Here is a 17,562-nt window from a genome sequence, read left to right on the forward strand (position 1 = left end):
CATCAGGGTTTTCAGTTTGTGTCTGTGAAGTTCGAGTTAAAATCCGTCCTGTCTCTCGCCAAACTCTGACCATGAAATGCTCACACCGGCCGGGCGCGGTGGCTCACGCTTGTAATCCCAGCACTTCAGGAGGCCGAGGCGGGCGGATCACGAAGTCAGGAGATCGAGACCACTGTGAAACCCCGTCACTACTAAAAATATAAAAAATTAGCCGGGCGTGGTGGCGGGCGCCTGTAGTCCCAGCTACTCGGGAGGCTGAGGCAGGAGAATGGCGTGAACCCGGGAGGCGGAGCTTGCAGTGAGCTGAGATCGCGCCACTGCACTCCAGCCCGGGTGACAGCGAGACTCCGTCTCCAAAAAAAAAAAAAGAAAGAAAAGAAATGCTGACACCACTTACAAGCCACCTCCGTGTGTGAGCACATTAACATTATTCATATTTACTGGTACAGTAAATATTAATCACTTGTTATATCTGCATTTTATAATTTATAAACCTTTAGTTTTGCTTTAAAAATTTTTATTATTGTTGGGCGCGGTGGCTCAGGGCTGTAATCCCAGCACTTTGGGAGCCCAAGGCGGGTGGATCACCTGAGGTCAGGAGTTCAAGACCAGCCTGGCTGACATGGAGAAACCCCGTCTCTACTAAAAATACAAAAATCAGCCAGGTGTGGTGGCGGGTGCCTGTAATCCCAGCTGAGGCAGGATAATAGCTTGAACGTGGGAGGTGGAGGTTGCCGTGAGCCGAGATTGCACCATTGCACTCCAGCCTGGGCAACAAGAGCAAAACTCTGTCTCAAAAAAAAAAAAATAAAAAAAATTATTATTGCCGGGCTCAGTGGCTCACCCCTGTAATCCCAGCACTTTGGGAGGCTGAGGCAGGCAGATCATGAGGTCAGGAGTTCGAGACCAGCCTGGCTAATATGGTGAAACCCTGTCTCTACTAAAAATACAAAAATTAGCCAGGTGTGGTGGCGGGAGCCTATAGTCCCAGCTACTTGGGGGGCTGAGGCAGAATTGCTTGAACCCAGGAGGCGGAGGTTGCAGTGAGCCGAGATCACACCACTGCACTCCAGACTGGGAAACAGAGATTCAGTCTCAAAAATATATATATATATTATTTTTATGTATTTGAGACACAGTTTCACTCTGTCGCCCAGGCTGGAGTGTAGTGGTGCATTCCTGGCTCACTGCAACCTCTGCCTCCTGGGTTCAAATAATACTCATGCCTCAGCCTCCCAAGTAGCTGGGACTACGGCACCCACTACCACACCGGGCTATTTTTTGTAGAGATGGGGTTTCACCATGTTGACCAGGCTGGTCTTGAACTCCTGACCTCAGGTAATCCGTCCGCCTCAGCCTCCCAAAATGCTGAGATTACAGGGGTGAGCCCGCACACCCCATCTGCTTTAAATTTTTTTTTTTTTGAGACGAAGTCTCGCTGTCACCCAGGCTGGAGTGCAGTGGCATGATCTCGGCTCACTGTAGCCTCTGCCTACCGGGTTCAAGCAATTCTCATACCTCAGCCTCTTGCGTAGCTGAGACTACAGGTGCGTGCCACCACGCCCAGCAAATTTTTGTATTTTTTTAGTAGAGACGGGGTTTCACCATGTTGGCCAGGATGGTCTTAATCTCCTGACCTCGTGATCCTCCCGCCTCAGCCTACCAAAGTGCTGGGATTACAGGCGTGAGCCACCGCGCCTGGCCCTAATTTTTAAATTTGAGGTCCAACATACATAAAAATGCACCAATGATAAATATGCAAGTTGAGGGATGACAAACCTGAACCAGCCACATAAACAGCACCAGACCAACAGACACAGCCCACCCAGAATGGCCCCAGGGAGCCGCTGCCGGCCCATCTGGCCCATCACGTGAATGGCGTCCCAGTACACTCTCTCTGGCTGAGATTCGCCCATGCCGGTGGCTGCAATCCTCTGCCTCAGACTGTGGTGTCCACGGCGTGAACAGACGACGTGGCATCTGGGTGGCTCCAGACTATCAACGATACTATCTGATGGACACAGGTGCATCTGTGGAGTGCCACCCGGGGACATGGGCAGGGACCTATCTTCAGCTTTGGGAGACTTGGTCAAACCATCTTCAAATAGGCACACCTGTTTCTGGTGGCACATGCAGCCCCAGGCTGCTGAGAGGAGAGCGCGCGCCCTGCCGACACCACCACAGGACCTGGTGTCCAGCCGCAGCCACGCAGCCTCGGCCTCAGCCCAGCCTTTCGCCTCCCGTGACCTTTGCCCCCTCACGCTGTGCTTCCAGCATAAGCACAGGGGAGAGAAGGGTCCCGGGGCGTGAGGAGGAGGCCGAGCCTGCCTGGGGAAGGAAGACGGCTCCACTGGTGTGAGGGCCGTGGCTCTGTCCCTGCCCCAGGAGCCCCCGACGTCCACAGCACCTCACAGTCCCAGACCCCGCTCACCTCTGGCCATGAGCCGGTGAGCAGCCCCTGCCCCGAGCGCTGTGTCCTTGCATTTCAGGGATGTTCATGTTTGCAGCTCCCTAATGAGGCCTTTGAGATGGACGGCGGTTAACGCCAGCCTCCACTGCTACGCCCCAGCCCGGGCCTTGAAAGGTCATGAGAATTGGGCAGCCTTTTTCCTGCCAAGATGCAGCTGGAGGGCATCGGAAGTGGGGTGACCCTGCCACAGGACTCCCACTGTGGTTTCTCACTGGATGTGCCTGCCAGGGCTTCGTGGGAAGGAGATGAGGCACAGCTGAGCTGGAAAAAGTCAACTTTTTGATGCGTTATGGTCATGGGGGAGATAAATTAGCCTCGGGATGATCTGTGATTAAATGAAATCCTACAGCTAATCACATCTCAATTTTGATCTCTTCGTGCCCCTGGAAACACTGCGTGTTGAGTGGCCGGAAGACACGTGCGGCTGGCCCATCTGCTCACCAGGGTCCCCCCTACAGGCAGAGGCACTGTTCCCGCAGAGCACTTTCCACCCAGGTGTTTCTGGACCAGTGACCCACGAGGAGAATGAACACAGACGCCTTCCTGCGTTTATTCAGTGTCTGGCATCCAGGGTCTGCAACACACACACGTGCACACACATAGGCATGCACACACACAAATGTGCACACACACACAATGTGCACCCACATAAGCACACATACAAATGTGCACCCACACAATGTGCACCCACACACACCCACACACATGCGCACAAATGTGCACCCACATATGCGCGCACACAAATGTGCACCCACACACGCACACACGTTTACCCACACATGTGCAGACACAAATGTGCACCCATATGCGCACACACACATACAAATGTGCACGCACACACACACAGGCAGGCACACATACAAGCGTGCACCTATACCACACGCACACACACAGGCACACACACACAAATGTGCACCCACCCACACACACACGCAAGCGCAGACGCATCTGCTCAATGCGTGCCCGAGGGCTGGGAGGGAAAACATCTCTGTGGCCCAGGGAGTGGCCTGTCCAGCTGAGGCCACAGACACGGAGGTGGGGGTCACCGCCGGACCAACGGTCCCACCATGGTGGGCTCCAGTACAGCTCCCCAGGACAGCCGGACCCACGGCTGGTCTCAGCCCTTGGCTCAGGGGCCATTTCCTTTGAACCTGGGGGTGGGGGTGTGGGAGGTGGCAAGCAGGGTTTCTCGTGGGACCCCCGTGGTGCCTGCATTGAAGACTGGGGGGTTCTGGCTCGGTGGAAACGGGCCCAGCGGGTAGCCATGCTGCCTATGGGCACCCAGGAGCCACGTGTGCCTTGGCCTCTCGCTGGGCTGAGCAGGGCCAAAGGAGGAAGCAGCATCCAGCATTCCCCACACGCATGGCAGAGGCTTCCTTTGAAGGTGTCCTTCAAAGCAGTCTTTCAGATCTCACGGTCATTGGAAAAAGGCTCAGCTGCAGCTCATGACAGAAACCCCAGCACCACTGCCAAAGCGTCAGTGATCCAGCCACCTCTCAGCACAGCAGGCCTGGGCTCAGCCTCTGCTGCACTGTCCCTGGAACACCGGCTCATCTCTGACTCCCAACCGTAGGGCGGCTGCTGCAGCTCTAAACATCACATCCCCACTTGGGTGGACTCAAGGCATCTGGAATGGAAGAGGCGGGGACCCAGCTCTCCTTGCTTGCCTGTCATTTTCAGAGAAAAGACCGTGAAGACTCTAGCAGACCCCCCATCTCGATGGCTGGAGCTCACCACGGACCACCCTGGCTGTGGAGGGTGGGGACCTAGGGCAGACTGGGGTTATCCCGACCATCTTCCCTGGAGCTGAGTGCAGATCCCCCATGGAAAAAGGGTTGGATGGGACACCGGGAGGCCCAGCCTGCACTCCCCACAGGCTCCTGCTGACCACAAACATCGTTCACTCACTGCAGAGAGGAACGAGGCCGCAGCACGAACTCCCCACCCCCACGATCTCTTCCTGCAGAGCGTGGGGCTGTCACAGCTGGGACCTCAGGGCACTGCTCCTAGAAACGGCCAGCACAGGGCCAGGGCTGCACCCTCAGGCCCGCGTCTGAGGTGGGCACACGTGGCTCAGCCCTCAGGCCGACTCTTGTCATGGACAGTGGGCCCTCTCATCCTGGGGAGGGTCCTGCGCCCTAAGCTCCCGCCCAGGAAATGCTGAGCAGAGTAAGGAGACAACAGGAACTGCCAAAAGGATGAACTCACAGGCCTCGGCGAGCCCCAGGTTAGACGATTACACAGTGATGGGCTTTCTGGGAGGTGGGTCCACGGACCAGTACCTAGCTGGGGCTGGAACTTGTTTCCTGCCACACTGGCCGCCCTAGAGCCTTGGGCAGCCCCTCCTGCCTGCTGCCTCCTAAGGGTAAAAGATTAGGGCGGTGAGGGGTGCCAGGGGACAGGACCCCTGCTGCAGCCCTAACACCTTGGTGTTCTCGATCCTTCCAGAACCACGCTGGCTTCTGATGCTGTCTGGCTGCAGCCTCCGCCCCTCCTGCAGCTGCAGCACCGTGGGACCGTGCGACGCACAGGTTCTGTGCACCATCAGTCAACTGTGCCAGGACCTGCTCCAGCTAAGCCCTCCCCCCAGACTGGGTTCTTGGTCCGAGTGGCCCATTCACCCTCAGACCGACTGTACCCTGATCTTTGCTACATGGGCCCTCAGAGCTTCCCTGGGCACTTTTCTCTGCAAAACTTGCTTCTGGGGCTTCGCCTTCAATTCTGGGCACTGCCCTCAAGTTCGCTAATAAAATTATTTTGGCCGAGCTGGGCGCGGCGGCTCACGGCTGTGACCCCAGCGCTGTGGGAGGCCAAGGCGGGCAGATCACAAGGGCAAGAGAGGGAGACCATCCTGGCCAACATGGTGGAACCCCGTCTCTACTAAAAATACAAACATTAGCCGGGCGTGGTGGCGGGTGCCTGTAGCCCCAGCTACTCGGGAGGCTGAGGCAGGAGAATGGCGTGAATCCAGGAGGTGGAGGTTGCAGTGAGCTGAGATTGTGCCACTGTACTCCAGCCTGCTGACAGAGCGACACTCTGTCTCAAAAAAAAAAAAAAAAAAAAAAGAAAATTATTTTGTCAGATTCAACAGATGGCGGCACCCAGCCATAGGACCCCAACATACCCCCCCCGACTTGCTTGGAGGAACAAGACTGAAGGCCGGCTGCCACACAGGGGCCTCTCTACTCCAGCCCTGCCCTGAGACCCTCTACCAACAAGGCGAACTCCAGAGCAAGCTCAAGGAGGACGTGCACCCAGGGCCTTGGCATTCAGCAGGGACCTGCACTGAAGACCCCGTGGGGCCCTTTCTCAACCCGTGCCCAGATTCTGGGAGGACGGGAAGCATGTGTTCTGAGCCCCACCTCACCCACAGGCAACTGGGAGGAGAATGGACTGAGCGTGATTCGAATCCGAGGGCACGGGACGGCGCTCAGTGCCTGGGAAAGGAGAACGTGCGGACAGCAGAGCGTGACCCATTTACATTTATAGGAGAAACAGTGGACCAGGTAGCGACACGGTCAGCATCCCTACTTCAGGCAACTGGCCGATTCCGACCAGCACAGAAATCAGGAACATCATCGTACAGCTTTTCGGTCACCTCTGCGGACGCTCAGTCCCACTCCCCCTCCCCGTCAGCGTCGTCCTCGTGCGGCGCCTCCAGGTCGTTGAGGTGGAAGTTGGCCATCATGTCGCGTACAGCCAGCATCAGCCTGTTCAGGCCCTGGTTGCGGTTCAGACCCCCAGCCACTCCTTCCTCGGGCCTCTCCCCCTGCAGATTTGGGACACGCCTGAGCAGGGGGCTGTATGTGCTGGGACTAGGGGCCCAAGGCCCAAGCAGGAAGGCACCGTGGAGCCTGAGGTGGCCCTTGCCCCAGCACCAGGCCCTGAACCCTCCCCAGGTCCCTATGAGGAGAGGAAGCTCTCAAAACCAAATGTTGCGTCTAGACCAGGCCAGGCACAGAGAGTGGGATCAAGCCGGGCTGACTCATGGCCCTGCATCTGCTACCATCTGGGGAGGCCCCAATTTCCCCGGCAGAACGGGCACCCCGCTGGCACAATGCAGCCTTGGTCCTCCCCTGCTCCCTGTGCCGCCTGGCACAGTCCTGGTTCAAGGAGGGCTCGACATTCGCACGGAATGGATATGGAATGGATATGCCCGCACCCACTGGGAGGCAGGGGCTGGGACGAGCTCCACCTACCTCCATGGTATAGTTTGGCAACAGCGACCGGAAGAAGAGCGCAATTGTGTTTCCATGGCTGATGGGACTTAGCCTGAAAGAGAAAGTCAAGAAAAGTCGGAAATGACACCGAACTCAGACTTGTGGGACCCAACCCAGCTCACGGGGCTGCCTGTCAGCTGCCTCCCTCGCAGGGACACAGAGGGGCTGCCAGGCGGCAGAGCAGCAGCAGCTAAGCACAGGCCCTGGATTCCCTGGAGGGACCGTGAGACTTCCTCATCAGCTCAGGGTGGGGTGTGGACAGCGGGAACAGGATGAGGGAGGCCAACTCGGCTGAGGCAGGCGTGGGGTCCGGAGCAAGGCTCCCACAGCCATCATCGGCCACTGCACAGCTGCCTTGCTTTTCAGAAAAGCTGCAGTTTCAATGTCTCCTTCAGCACCGAAGATTTGAGAGCACACACTCCTTATGCGAAGGCAGAAGCTTCCAGGGCCTGTGTTAAGCGGAGACTCTCACGGTGCAAAGGGCTACCGCAGCCCAGCTCTACAGGACGCCGAGTGGCCCAGGCCCAAGGAGCTCTAGGGAGGGCGAAAGCCTGGGGTCCACAGCGGAGGGAGGCAGCAAAGAACTGCGATTCCTCAACGCTACGACACCCTACCGGCAGGAAGAATCACGACGGCCACCGTGTGGGTGACGGGGCCTGACTAAGGCAAGTACTTTCGAGCCCAGAAGAAAAGGTAAAAAGCCTCTCCATGACCCAGATTCTGAAAGCCAGACACACGGGCAACCTGGGAGTCGGCCCTCTTGCCCCACAGCCCTGCTCTCCCGGCCTGGCCATGGGGCTTTTGTTCTCCCAACGTGCTGTGTGCTCTGTGGAACACGAGGACCCTCTCTCCCCTGAGCCTGGTGAGGGCACATTCATCCTCTCCATCTCAGCACAGCCACCATCCTTCCTCTGCGTCTCAGCACAGCCACCCCTTCTTCCTCCAAACACCTTACTGGAGTTTTTTTTTTTTTTTTTTTTTGAGATGGAGTCACTCTGTCACCCAGGCTGGAGTGCAGTGGCGCGATCTCCACTCACTTTTTTTTTTTTTTTTTTTTTTGAGATGGAGTCACTCTGTCACCCAGGCTGGAGTGCAGTGGCGTGAACTCGGCTCACTGCAACCTCCTCCTTCCAGGTTCAAGTGATTCTCCTGCCTCAGCCTCCTGAGTAGCTGAGATTACAGGCACAACCCACCACGCCCAGCTAATCTTTTTTTTTTTGAGACAGAGTCTTGCTCTGTCGCCAGGCTGGAGTGCAGTGGCGCGATCTCCACTCACTGCAACCTCTGCCTCCCGGGTTCAAACAATTTTCCTGCCTCAGCCTCCCAAGTAGCTGGGACTACAGGTGTGCGCCACCACGCCCAGCTAATTTTTTTGTATTTTAGTAAAGACGGGTTTTCAGCCCATTGGCCAGGCTGGTCTCGATCTCTTGACCTTGTGATTTGCCCACCTTGGCCTCTCAAACTGCTGGAATTACAGGCGTGAGTCACCACGCCCAGACGGCTAAGTTTTGTATTTTTAGTTGAGACAGGGTTTCGCCATGTTGGCCAGGCTGGTGCCGTTTTGATTTTATATTTATTTCTGGATTCTAAAATTAATGTGTTTTACCCACTTCACTGCACATCTGCTTCCACTGTGTCACCCGCACCTGCCACAGAGGCTGACACGCAAGCCCTCGTACATTCGATGGAGATGGCAAAGAACGTGGCCTGCAAACGCAGAGCTGTGACCCCTAAATAACATGTTCCTCTCCTCCTCTCCCTTCCTGTGAGGGGAAAGACCCACTTAACCCTGCACCCCATCTCTCAGCATCTGGGTCTGAAGGAGGCCGCCAGTCCCTGTGAGCCCCAAAGCCCTGACCTCAGAGCTGCAGGAGAGAGCTGGGAGCTGGGAGCTGCGAGGTGGGAGCTGCGAGGTGGGAGCTGGGAGGTGGGAGCTGGGAGCTGGGAAGTGGGAGCTGGGAGGTGGGAGGTGGGAGGTGGGAGCTGGGAGGTGGGAGCTGGGAGCTGGGAGCTGGGAACTGGGAGCTGGGAGGTGGGAGCTGGGAGGTGGGAGCTGGGAGGTGGGAGCTGGGAGCTGGGAGGTGGGAGGTGGGAGCTGGGAGGTGGGAGGTGGGAGCTGGGAGGTGGGAGCTGGGAGGTGGGAGATAGGAACTGGGAGGTGGGAGCTGGGAGCTGGGAGGTGAGAACTGGGAGGAGGGGAGGAGGGAGGTGGGAACTGGGAGGTGGGAAGAGGGAGCTGGGAGCTGGGAGGTGGGAGGTGGGAGCTGGGAGGTGGGAACGGGAAGGAGGGAGGTACCTCTCTGGCCTGACGTAGGAGTAGATTGTGTCCGAAGGAGGCAGAGGGTCAAACCCCATCACAGACTGCGTGGTCACGTCCTTCAGAAAGGGACATAAAACGAAGATGCTACGGATGCTGCCAGGGGGCCTCTGCCTCTCCCAGCAGAGTCCTTCAGTCGACTCCAGCGTGGACTGGATGCATCTGCTGAGAGACAGCCACAGAGTCTGACAGAAACGGCTGTGCTTTTTGTACCAACGAGCTTTGGGTGAGGGTGGGACGGTCCTTCTGCCACCAGGACACTCACGGGAGTCGAGGTGAACCTGCGCAGCGTCTGCCCTGCACACCAGAGTGTGTGGTGGGGAAGGAAGGGGGTCATGTGCCGCTCACGCCTGCCAACGTCTTCACGTGTCAGAAGCTCCCACTTCAGCGAATGCAGGCTACAAGGACCCTGAGCTGCCCTCGGGTTGCACAGTGCCACGTGCTGCCACTCTACTGAGGAGAGTCAGCAGCTCACAGCCCCAGACAAAGCCAGCCACGCTGGTCATAAGGGCCCGCAGAGCAGCTGAAGTTAAACCAGGAGGCACTAAGCTGTCCCCAGCAGACGGCCAATGGTCCTGCGACCCACTGACTTGCTGGTTTTCTCACTGGTTCTATCTTATCCCTTAACAACAGTATAAAATCCTTAGGTTTTGGGATAGAAACAGCACCTCCAGCACAGGAGGCGTCAGAGCAGGTCCACACCCCGTGACTACAGACAATCCCCAGCAGCTGCACCACGCGCTCACGAGACCACGGATGGAGCAGCTCACCACGGTGCCTACTCAGCTTGTGCTCTGAGCCCCAAAGGATTTCTCTCTCAAAACAAGCATCCGGACCCCGGCTGCCAGGAAAGGAGGAGCCTTCTGCACTAGCCCCTGCCCCTGCTGTGGCAGGGCTGGGCTGGCGAGGGAGCCTGCACCACACACGCCTGCATGTGGACTGCCCGGAGCAGAAGGGACGTGCGTGTCACCGGCGTTTCTCCCTTACCGGGGGCAGCGCGGCAACGGCTTCCTTGATCTCAGAGAGAATCACGTGGCGGTGAATGTTCCTGGGTGCACGCTGGTACAGCACCTTCCGCCTAAGGCCGGGGAGAAACAAGGCACAGTAGATAAAGCACAGCAAATGAAACGGTGACCGCCATGGCACCGCGGCCCCCACCTCCACCCAGCACGAGGCATCTCGCTGCCATCTCTGGTGGCTCCGAAAACTGTACGCTTTACTCTCCAGCAGAGGCAGCATGGCTGGACCCTGGCCTGAGGCAGGGGAGCCTCTGGGGGCCAATCCCCGCCACATGGCCTGTGACTCAGCCTCTTCATCCGAAGAACAAGAACGACGGGAGCCGTGGCCAGTGGCTTCTTCTGGGAATTCACTGAGTTCATCTACATGAAGGGACACCTGGGTGTGTCACCACCGTCACTGCTACGGCTACGCACAGGCACTTGTCCCCACTGGAAATCACTCTCAGACAGCAGTACAGGGAACAAAATGCTCCTGTCCATGAGAAATGTCTAGTCCAGTGGGGACAGCGGACACGCAGACAGGGCCCATGACTGCCAGCGGCTGGGGTACCAGCACCTCTTGGGCGCCCCCGGGCACAGCCTCACGTCCGCGCACACAGACTTCACCGTGGAGATGCACATGGGCACCACTCCCACGCCGGCCTCGCTAAGCCTGGCCACACCGCCACGCAGAGCCACGGTACTGACACACAGAACGAGCACAGGGCCAAGGGCACAGGCAAACGAGACAAGAACAGCAAGGGGCTGCCTGTCAGATGCAGCGTTATCAGGGCATGAGCCTCCGAAGTGTTCACACGCAGGACAGGAGACTGTCTCATCTCTGCCAGGAGATTTCTTTACTCCCAAGATGCTGGTGTGAGAGACTCGTCATCATCTCAGCTCATGTGGAAACACCGCAAGACCAGAAGCCACCACTCCAGCCCGAGGAACCTGGGAACAGCAGCTGGGGACCCTGTGCTGATGACCACAGCTGCCTCCCAGGAAGCCTCTGGGACAGGCCAGGGACTGTGCGCTGTCTTGTAGGTTCCACACAGGCCCCACAGCAACGGAGGCCAAGCTGCTGACAGCCCTTCTCACCTCCCGAATGCGCGGCCCCCGTGTCTGGGATGAGGGTCCCTGAGGAGGGGGCGTGGCGGGACTTGTGTCAACCCCTAGCTCACCGGTTCTCACAGGCTTCCACGGCTGGGTCCCCGGCGTCCACTGCCTGCAGAACCTCATGGACGTTCTCCTCCAGCCAGCTCATGGTGGCTGGCTCCTTCCAGAGGAAGTGTGACCTCCCGAGGTACAGGCTCACCAGCTGGCTCAGGGCAGGGGGCTGGCTGGGGGAGAGCAAGGGCTGTGAGCAGAACCCCTCTTCAGGCCAGGGCCTGCCTCGAGGCTAGCACAGCCCCAGGGATGGGCAGACGGGGGGTCCAGGGAGTGCCCTGTGGCCTGGAGTGAAAGGAGGCCCCTGGGGTGCTGGCCTGAGGGCGGGGGCTGGGGCACACAGGTATATGCCGTGAGCCTGTTGGGCACTGTTTGTGTTCTTTAGGAAGCAGGACTGACGTCACAGAAATGTGAAAATGCACCCAGGGCAGGGCCATTTGTGTGCACACAGGGTGAGCCCTGGAGGCTACACTGGCTCCCGAGGGCCAAGGGAGGACCCTGTGGCATGCACTTTCTCCTGTGTTTGCTTCCTCTTTATTTTGTTTTTTGAGACAGGGTCTCACCGTCACCCAGGCTGGAGTGCAGGGGCACAAACACAGCTCACTGCAGCTTTGACCTCCCAGGCACAAGCCAACCTCCCACCTTGGCCTCCCAAAAAGCTGAGATTACAGGCATGAGCCGCCGCGCCTGGCAGCCTCTTCATATGAGACTCGGTGTTAAGCTGGAGGCTGCTCACCTGTCCCACCTGGGCTTTTCCACAGATGGGGGCTCCAGAGCCCTCCCATGTCAAATGACAGTCCCCAAGGCCACCACAGCCCCTCCTGCTGCTGGGAGCAGGTCCCTCACGGCCTCTCAGGATGAGTGAAAAAGGCCCCCACGCTCCGAACCCACAGGCACCCACAGACGGGCACCGCCAGCCACTCTTTACCTTATCTCAGCGTTGGGTCCGAAGAAGCGGTGACTGGAAACGGTGGCGTCGGGCCGCACGCTGCAGGACTCAAGCAGGGGCAGGAGGACTGCAGGGGAAGCAGAGGATCTGTGGGGGCCCTCAGCACACACCCCAGCCACTCCCAGCCCCCGAGGTGGTAAGGGACACAGCGAGGTCCTTGTCACAGACACAGCTGTCCCACAGTGGAATCTGCAGGGCCAGCGGCTTGCTTCCGGGTGGCATTCTGAGCTGCTGCTGCTGGCGTGCCCAGGGCCTGAGGCTGGGGGTCTCCTTCACACCAACCCCAAGGAGCCTCCCAGGGCCCATCTGCATCCAAGGGAGACTCACCCACCACCCTCCACACACACGGAGTTGGGTTTTTTTTTTTTGAGACAGGGTCTCACTCTGTTGCTCAGGCTGGAGTGCATTGGTGCAATCTCAGCTCACTGCAACCTCCAACTCCCAGGCTCAAGCGATTCTCCTGCCTCAGTCTCCCGAGTAGCTGGGATTACAGGCACACACCACCACACCCAGGCAATTTTTGTATTTTTGGTAGAGAAAGGGTTTCACCGTGTTGACGAGGCTGGTCTCGAACTCCTGACCTCAGGTGATCCACCTGCCTCAGCCTCCCAAAGTGCTGGGATTACAGGCGTGAGCCACCATGCCTGGCTGGTTGGATGTTTTAATCACAAAGACTGGACCCCATGGCAGGCTGGTGGGAGCAGAGGCCACCTGTGCCCAGTGGAAGAGCCAGCACTGCAGGTTGAGGTCAGAGGCTGCCATGTGGGGGAATGGTCCCCGAGGTTAGAGCCTGCTCCACCCCCACGCCTGCAGTGATCTCCAGTGCTCTGGGATAAGTGGCAGCGGCTTCTTGGCAGCCCGCCTGCCTTCGAGGGAGGTGCTGACGCTACAGCGTGTGAGACAGCAGCAGAGCTCTGCCACAAAGGACAGGGCCTCCCAACCCTGTTCCCAGACACGGCTGCACCGGTGGAGCATATGGCCAGCTGCATGCAGCCCCAGAGGAGAACAGAGGTGCTTCTTAGACACAGGAGACGAAGCTTTTGCGGTCAGTGAGCAGACTGAGGCCTGGCCAGGCCCCTCTCGGGGGCACATTTCTGCCTGTGCTAGAAGATGCCCAACCCCACGCCATGGGCCTCCTCGGGGCCCAGACAGAGCCCTAGAAACCCACAGAACCGCGGAAAGGATGCTGCTTCCAGGATGTTCTAATAGGAGATGAGTGGTCACAAAGTGGGTGTGTACTAGCTGCATGCAAATAACCCTCACCCCTCACAGCCCCTCAGAGGAGACCTGTCTTAAAGAGGCATTTCACACATGCTGTCAGGCAGGGTCAGCCCCCAAGGTCTGACCAGGTGACAGCCTCACTGTGCCTGCCACATGTGTGTGGATCAAAGCTACCCAGATGCAGTCAGGGCTCAGGGCTGTGCAGGCTGAGTCTGTCTGGGCGGCACAGGCCTCCGTTCTGCATCCCAGCATGGTGCAGAGCACGACCCTCTCGGCCACACCTCGGCACTGCCGGGACCTTCCCCTGCTTTGCTCTCCTCCCCAGCACTGGTAAAATCCAGTGCCCTGCACCTCCCAGCCAGTTCTGTCTCTGTCTCTAGAACACAGGGCCCACAGGGGTCGGGATGCCTGCCACCTCCTCGTGCCTGGTGTGGCACGCAGCGGGTTCCGAGATGAGCCGACCATCTTTCAGATTTGGTAGGGCAGGTTTGCAGTCCCTACCAGAGAATGCATGTTTCTGTAGGTGTGGGGAAGGACTGGGACCTGGCCTCCACCACCAGGAAGAGCAGCCCCCACAGCTGGCAGGACACACCCCTACCCCAGGCGAGACGCAGCACTCACCTCCAGGGAACATGGTGAGCGCCTGCTGTATCAGGAGAGAGGCCTTCTCCCTGGCAGAGCTCCGCTCATGCTCAGGGAGGTCTGTCTGCTGGCTCAGCAGGAAATACGCCAGTGGAACGGAGAAGGCAAAATTTGGGAGCTGGGACAGGTTCCGATGAGCCTACAAGGGACGAAAAAACAGAGTGTGGAGCCTAAGTCATAAAGACAAAATATGTGAGTTTGCAGACGCTCTGACGCCACCCGTGAGCCCTGCCGCGAGGAGGTTTATTCCAGTGACGCTCTGACGCCACCCGTGAGCCCTGCCGCGAGGAGGTTTATTCCAGTGACGCTCTGACGTCACCCGTGAGCCCTGCCGCGAGCAGGTATATTCTGCAGGCAATGCAAGGGCCTCTTCCTAACTCAGCATAAAGATAACTTAAAACATCCACCTGGGGGCTTTCCGCGTGCAGAAGAGACAGAGGACGTGGGGGGGCCTGAGGCGTAGACTGAGCCGGAGTGAGGAGGCTGTGCGGAGTGAGGGTCCCACCTGCTGCACGGGGTCCTCTTTGAACCTGAGCAGCTGGCGCTCCCCATGTGGAAAGTTTACAAAAACGAGAGCAGCCCCCACCACCGCGCGAGTTTCTCTTGCCTTTCTCAGCCTGTGCCACACATTGTAGACATGTGACTCTGCATTTTCTTCTATCAAAATGGGATCACAGACTCACAGTTCTGTGACCTTAAGCACCATCATCAACAATCTTATGCAGCCCCATTTTGGGGGACTCCCTGAGGTTTCCCTGCACCTTCGTTTTTGTAAGCTCCAGGAGTTTCTATAAACCACATTCCTCGGGGTGACACTTCCTGGCCAACTATGCCAAATGCTTACAAATTCAAAATAATTTACCCACTTTCATTATCCATGAACATGTGCTATGAAAAAAATTCAACACAGAAACACAAAGTCAAGAGCTGTCGCTGCCTTCTCCCCAGCCCCAGGCCCCCATGGAGGTTAGCATTACAAAGCCCCACGTGTCCTTCCAGAGAAGCACTACTGCAGAGGAACCTAATGGGAGCCCAGGTGTCAATTTAAATTTTCTAGGCGCTGCATTAAAGAGAAAACAGCTGAGATTAACTTTAATGCATTATGTCTAACCCAATACACCAAAATTATCTTTCCAACACCTGTCTAAGAGTCTCTCCTGCTATACTCACACTCTTCCCATGGAACAGGACGGATGTGCTGGGGGTCCCTGTGTCAGCCCCACGCAACCAACCCTCCTTCTACCTCCCGGCTGCATCTTCCTGAACTGCCCGTGAGGAGCTTGGGAGTTCTCAGTTTTTCTTTTCTTTTTTTTTTTTTTTTCTTGAGACGGAGTCTCACTCTGTCGCCCAGGCTGGAGTGCAGTGGCGCGATCTCGGCTCACTGCAAGCTCCGCCTCCCGGGTTCATGCCATTCTCCTGCCTCAGCCTCTCCGAGTAGCTGGGACTACAGGCGCCCGCCACCACGCCCAGCTAATTTTTTGTATTTTTTAGTAGAGACGGGGTTTCACTGTGGTCTCGATCTCCTGACCTGGTGATCCGCCCGCCTCGGCCTCCCAAAGTGCTGGGATTACAAGCGTGAGCCACCGAGCCCGGCCAGGGAGTTCTCGGTTTTTCATCATTACCAGCATCACGGTCCTTGCAGGCACACATGTGCATGTGTACACATGTATGAGGATTCTGACATAAGGCTGCTGTACTCTCCCTAAGAAAACCAGATTCCACTCCGTAGAGGTGGCAAGGGAGACAAACAAGGCAGGAGGACGTGGTTCTGCCCTCGGACGATTACCATTTCATCCCCAGACTGTCCCCTGAGCACACAGATACCGAACCAAGAAAACGGGAGGAGAAGCAGGTGTCCGTCCCTCCACAGGGTGTCACCAGGCTCGTACCCACCTCCCACTCCTGGAAGAGGCGGATCAGGTACTCGTAGTTCCGGGCCCGCAAGGCCAGGTGGTCGATGAGCAGCAGCATGCAGAGGGGGTCCTCATCCGGCTCGAGACTTCCGGAGGCAGCGCAGAGGGCAGAGCAAAGGGGAACAGGGGCATCGTCAGGCTGAGAGTGGGCCTGCAGCCAGGACAGGGAGCGTGGGCGGGCTTGGCCCTGAGCACACTCACCTCAGGATGAGCTTGCAGTACTCCAGCGCTGTGCGCGGGCAGCCTCGCTTCTCCAGGAAGCTCATCTGCTTGTAGAGGGCCAGGTAGAAGCTCCTAGATCCAAAATAGTTCCACATGAATTACAGCGACACAAAAGAGAATGCCCTTTGCTCAGCGCCCAGGTCAGCACCCGCTCCACCCCACGCCTCTGCTCAGCACTGCGCTCACCACCCGCTCCACCCCATTCTGCTCTCTGGGTTCTGCTGGCATTTCCTACATGCCTGGCACACAGGAATTCATGTCTGGAGAGGAGGTGTGCGCTCTCCTTGTCCTTTAAAGAGTTATACACGAATTTGCATACTGAAAATCAAACTTCTTTGAAATTTTTTTTTTTTTTTTTTTTGAGACAGCCTCGCTTTGTCGCCCAGGCTGGAGTGCAGTGGCGCAATCTCGGCTCACTGCAAGCTCCGCCTCCCGGGTTCACACCATTCTCCTGCCTCAGCCTCCCGAGTAGCTGGGACTACAGGCGCCCGCCACCACGCCCGGCTAATTTCTTGTATTTTTAGTAGAGACGGGGTTTCACCATGTGAGCCAGGATGGTCTGGATGATCTGACCTCGTGATCCGCCCGCCTCAGCCTCCCAAAGTGCTGGGATCACAGGCGTGAGCCACCGTGCCCTGCTGAAATCTTTATCTTGTTTTTTTATTATTTATCATTTACGGGAAGAGAGTTAAAATCTCTTGTTACAATTATGATCTTAATTTATCCTCCAATCTCAACAGTGGCTAACAGCACTCAGGCTGGATACATGGAGCCCTGTGACTTTCCAATGCTGGTGGGCTGCTACTTCCATCAACAGCCCACTGTCTCTTTCGTGTCTGGAAATATTAATATTTTATTATCTACTTCAAAGAACTAAGAATTTCATTGGAAGAGACAAAACTAACAGACAAAACCAGCGGAGGAAATTCCAACCCAGCACACAGCGCAGACACTCCGTGCAGAACAGGTCAGCGGACCTTGGCTAGCCAGCAGGGCCGAGGGGGTACGAGCGGATCCCACACTGGAGACAACCCAGGGCGGCCAGAGAAACAGGCGCTGCACACAGGAGGGCAGGACAGCGGACACAGGAGGGCAGGACAGTGGACATACGAGGGCAGGACAGCAGGCAGAAGCAGGTCTGCTCCACAAAGGGCCCACAGGACAGGCTGCGGGAAGGCCTGGTGGAAGCCAGTCCAGGTCTGACCAGCGAGGCCTGATGCCAGAGGGATGGCTTTAGGGGCAGAAGTATCTGAAAGAAGAGAGTCCTGCACATGTGGCCGCTCAGCACAGGAGAGCGAGGGTCAGGCTGACTCTGAGCTCCTCAATGATTTAAGGTCAAACCTGCAAAGCCTTCCAAAGCTTCTAAACTTGCCAGGGATGGGTTTTCTCAGCCAGACATTGCAGAGCCCACTGTGGAGATGTGGTGTGTCAGGCTCACTTCTT

At 57.4% G+C, this 17,562-nt stretch overlaps 1 protein-coding gene and 1 long non-coding RNA gene across 7 annotated transcripts in view; both read right to left on the reverse strand.

Moving 5' to 3' along the window:
* Positions 1 to 3,007: 3,007 nt before the first annotated feature.
* On the reverse strand, positions 3,008 to 5,553 carry LOC116470676 (uncharacterized). Its single transcript, XR_004248642.2, has 2 exons — positions 4,679 to 5,553; positions 3,008 to 4,097 (listed from the first exon to the last, which is right to left on the reverse strand). It is a non-coding gene; the product is annotated as an uncharacterized LOC116470676 (long non-coding RNA).
* A 383-nt stretch (positions 5,554 to 5,936) lies between these two features.
* The window catches only part of TCF25 (transcription factor 25), a 34,534-nt gene continuing 22,908 nt past the window's right edge, over positions 5,937 to 17,562 (reverse strand). For 3 of the 6 annotated variants that reach the window (XM_058440318.1, XM_032156104.2, XM_032156103.2), the window contains 9 exons: positions 16,099 to 16,191; positions 15,878 to 15,983; positions 13,964 to 14,123; positions 12,101 to 12,188; positions 11,187 to 11,345; positions 9,995 to 10,085; positions 8,987 to 9,066; positions 6,670 to 6,742; positions 5,937 to 6,239 (listed from right to left, as the gene is read on the reverse strand). In XM_058440318.1, the coding sequence (XP_058296301.1) occupies positions 6,081 to 6,239; positions 6,670 to 6,742; positions 8,987 to 9,066; positions 9,995 to 10,085; positions 11,187 to 11,345; positions 12,101 to 12,188; positions 13,964 to 14,123; positions 15,878 to 15,983; positions 16,099 to 16,191 (1,009 nt within the window). In that variant the 3' untranslated portion in view covers positions 5,937 to 6,080. The other 3 variants (XR_009213975.1, XM_058440319.1, XM_058440320.1) reach the window with 3 other exon arrangements.

Source organism: Hylobates moloch, unplaced genomic scaffold (genome assembly GCF_009828535.3).
Source record: "Hylobates moloch isolate HMO894 unplaced genomic scaffold, HMol_V3 SCAFFOLD_6, whole genome shotgun sequence".
NCBI lineage: Eukaryota > Metazoa > Chordata > Mammalia > Primates > Hylobatidae > Hylobates > Hylobates moloch.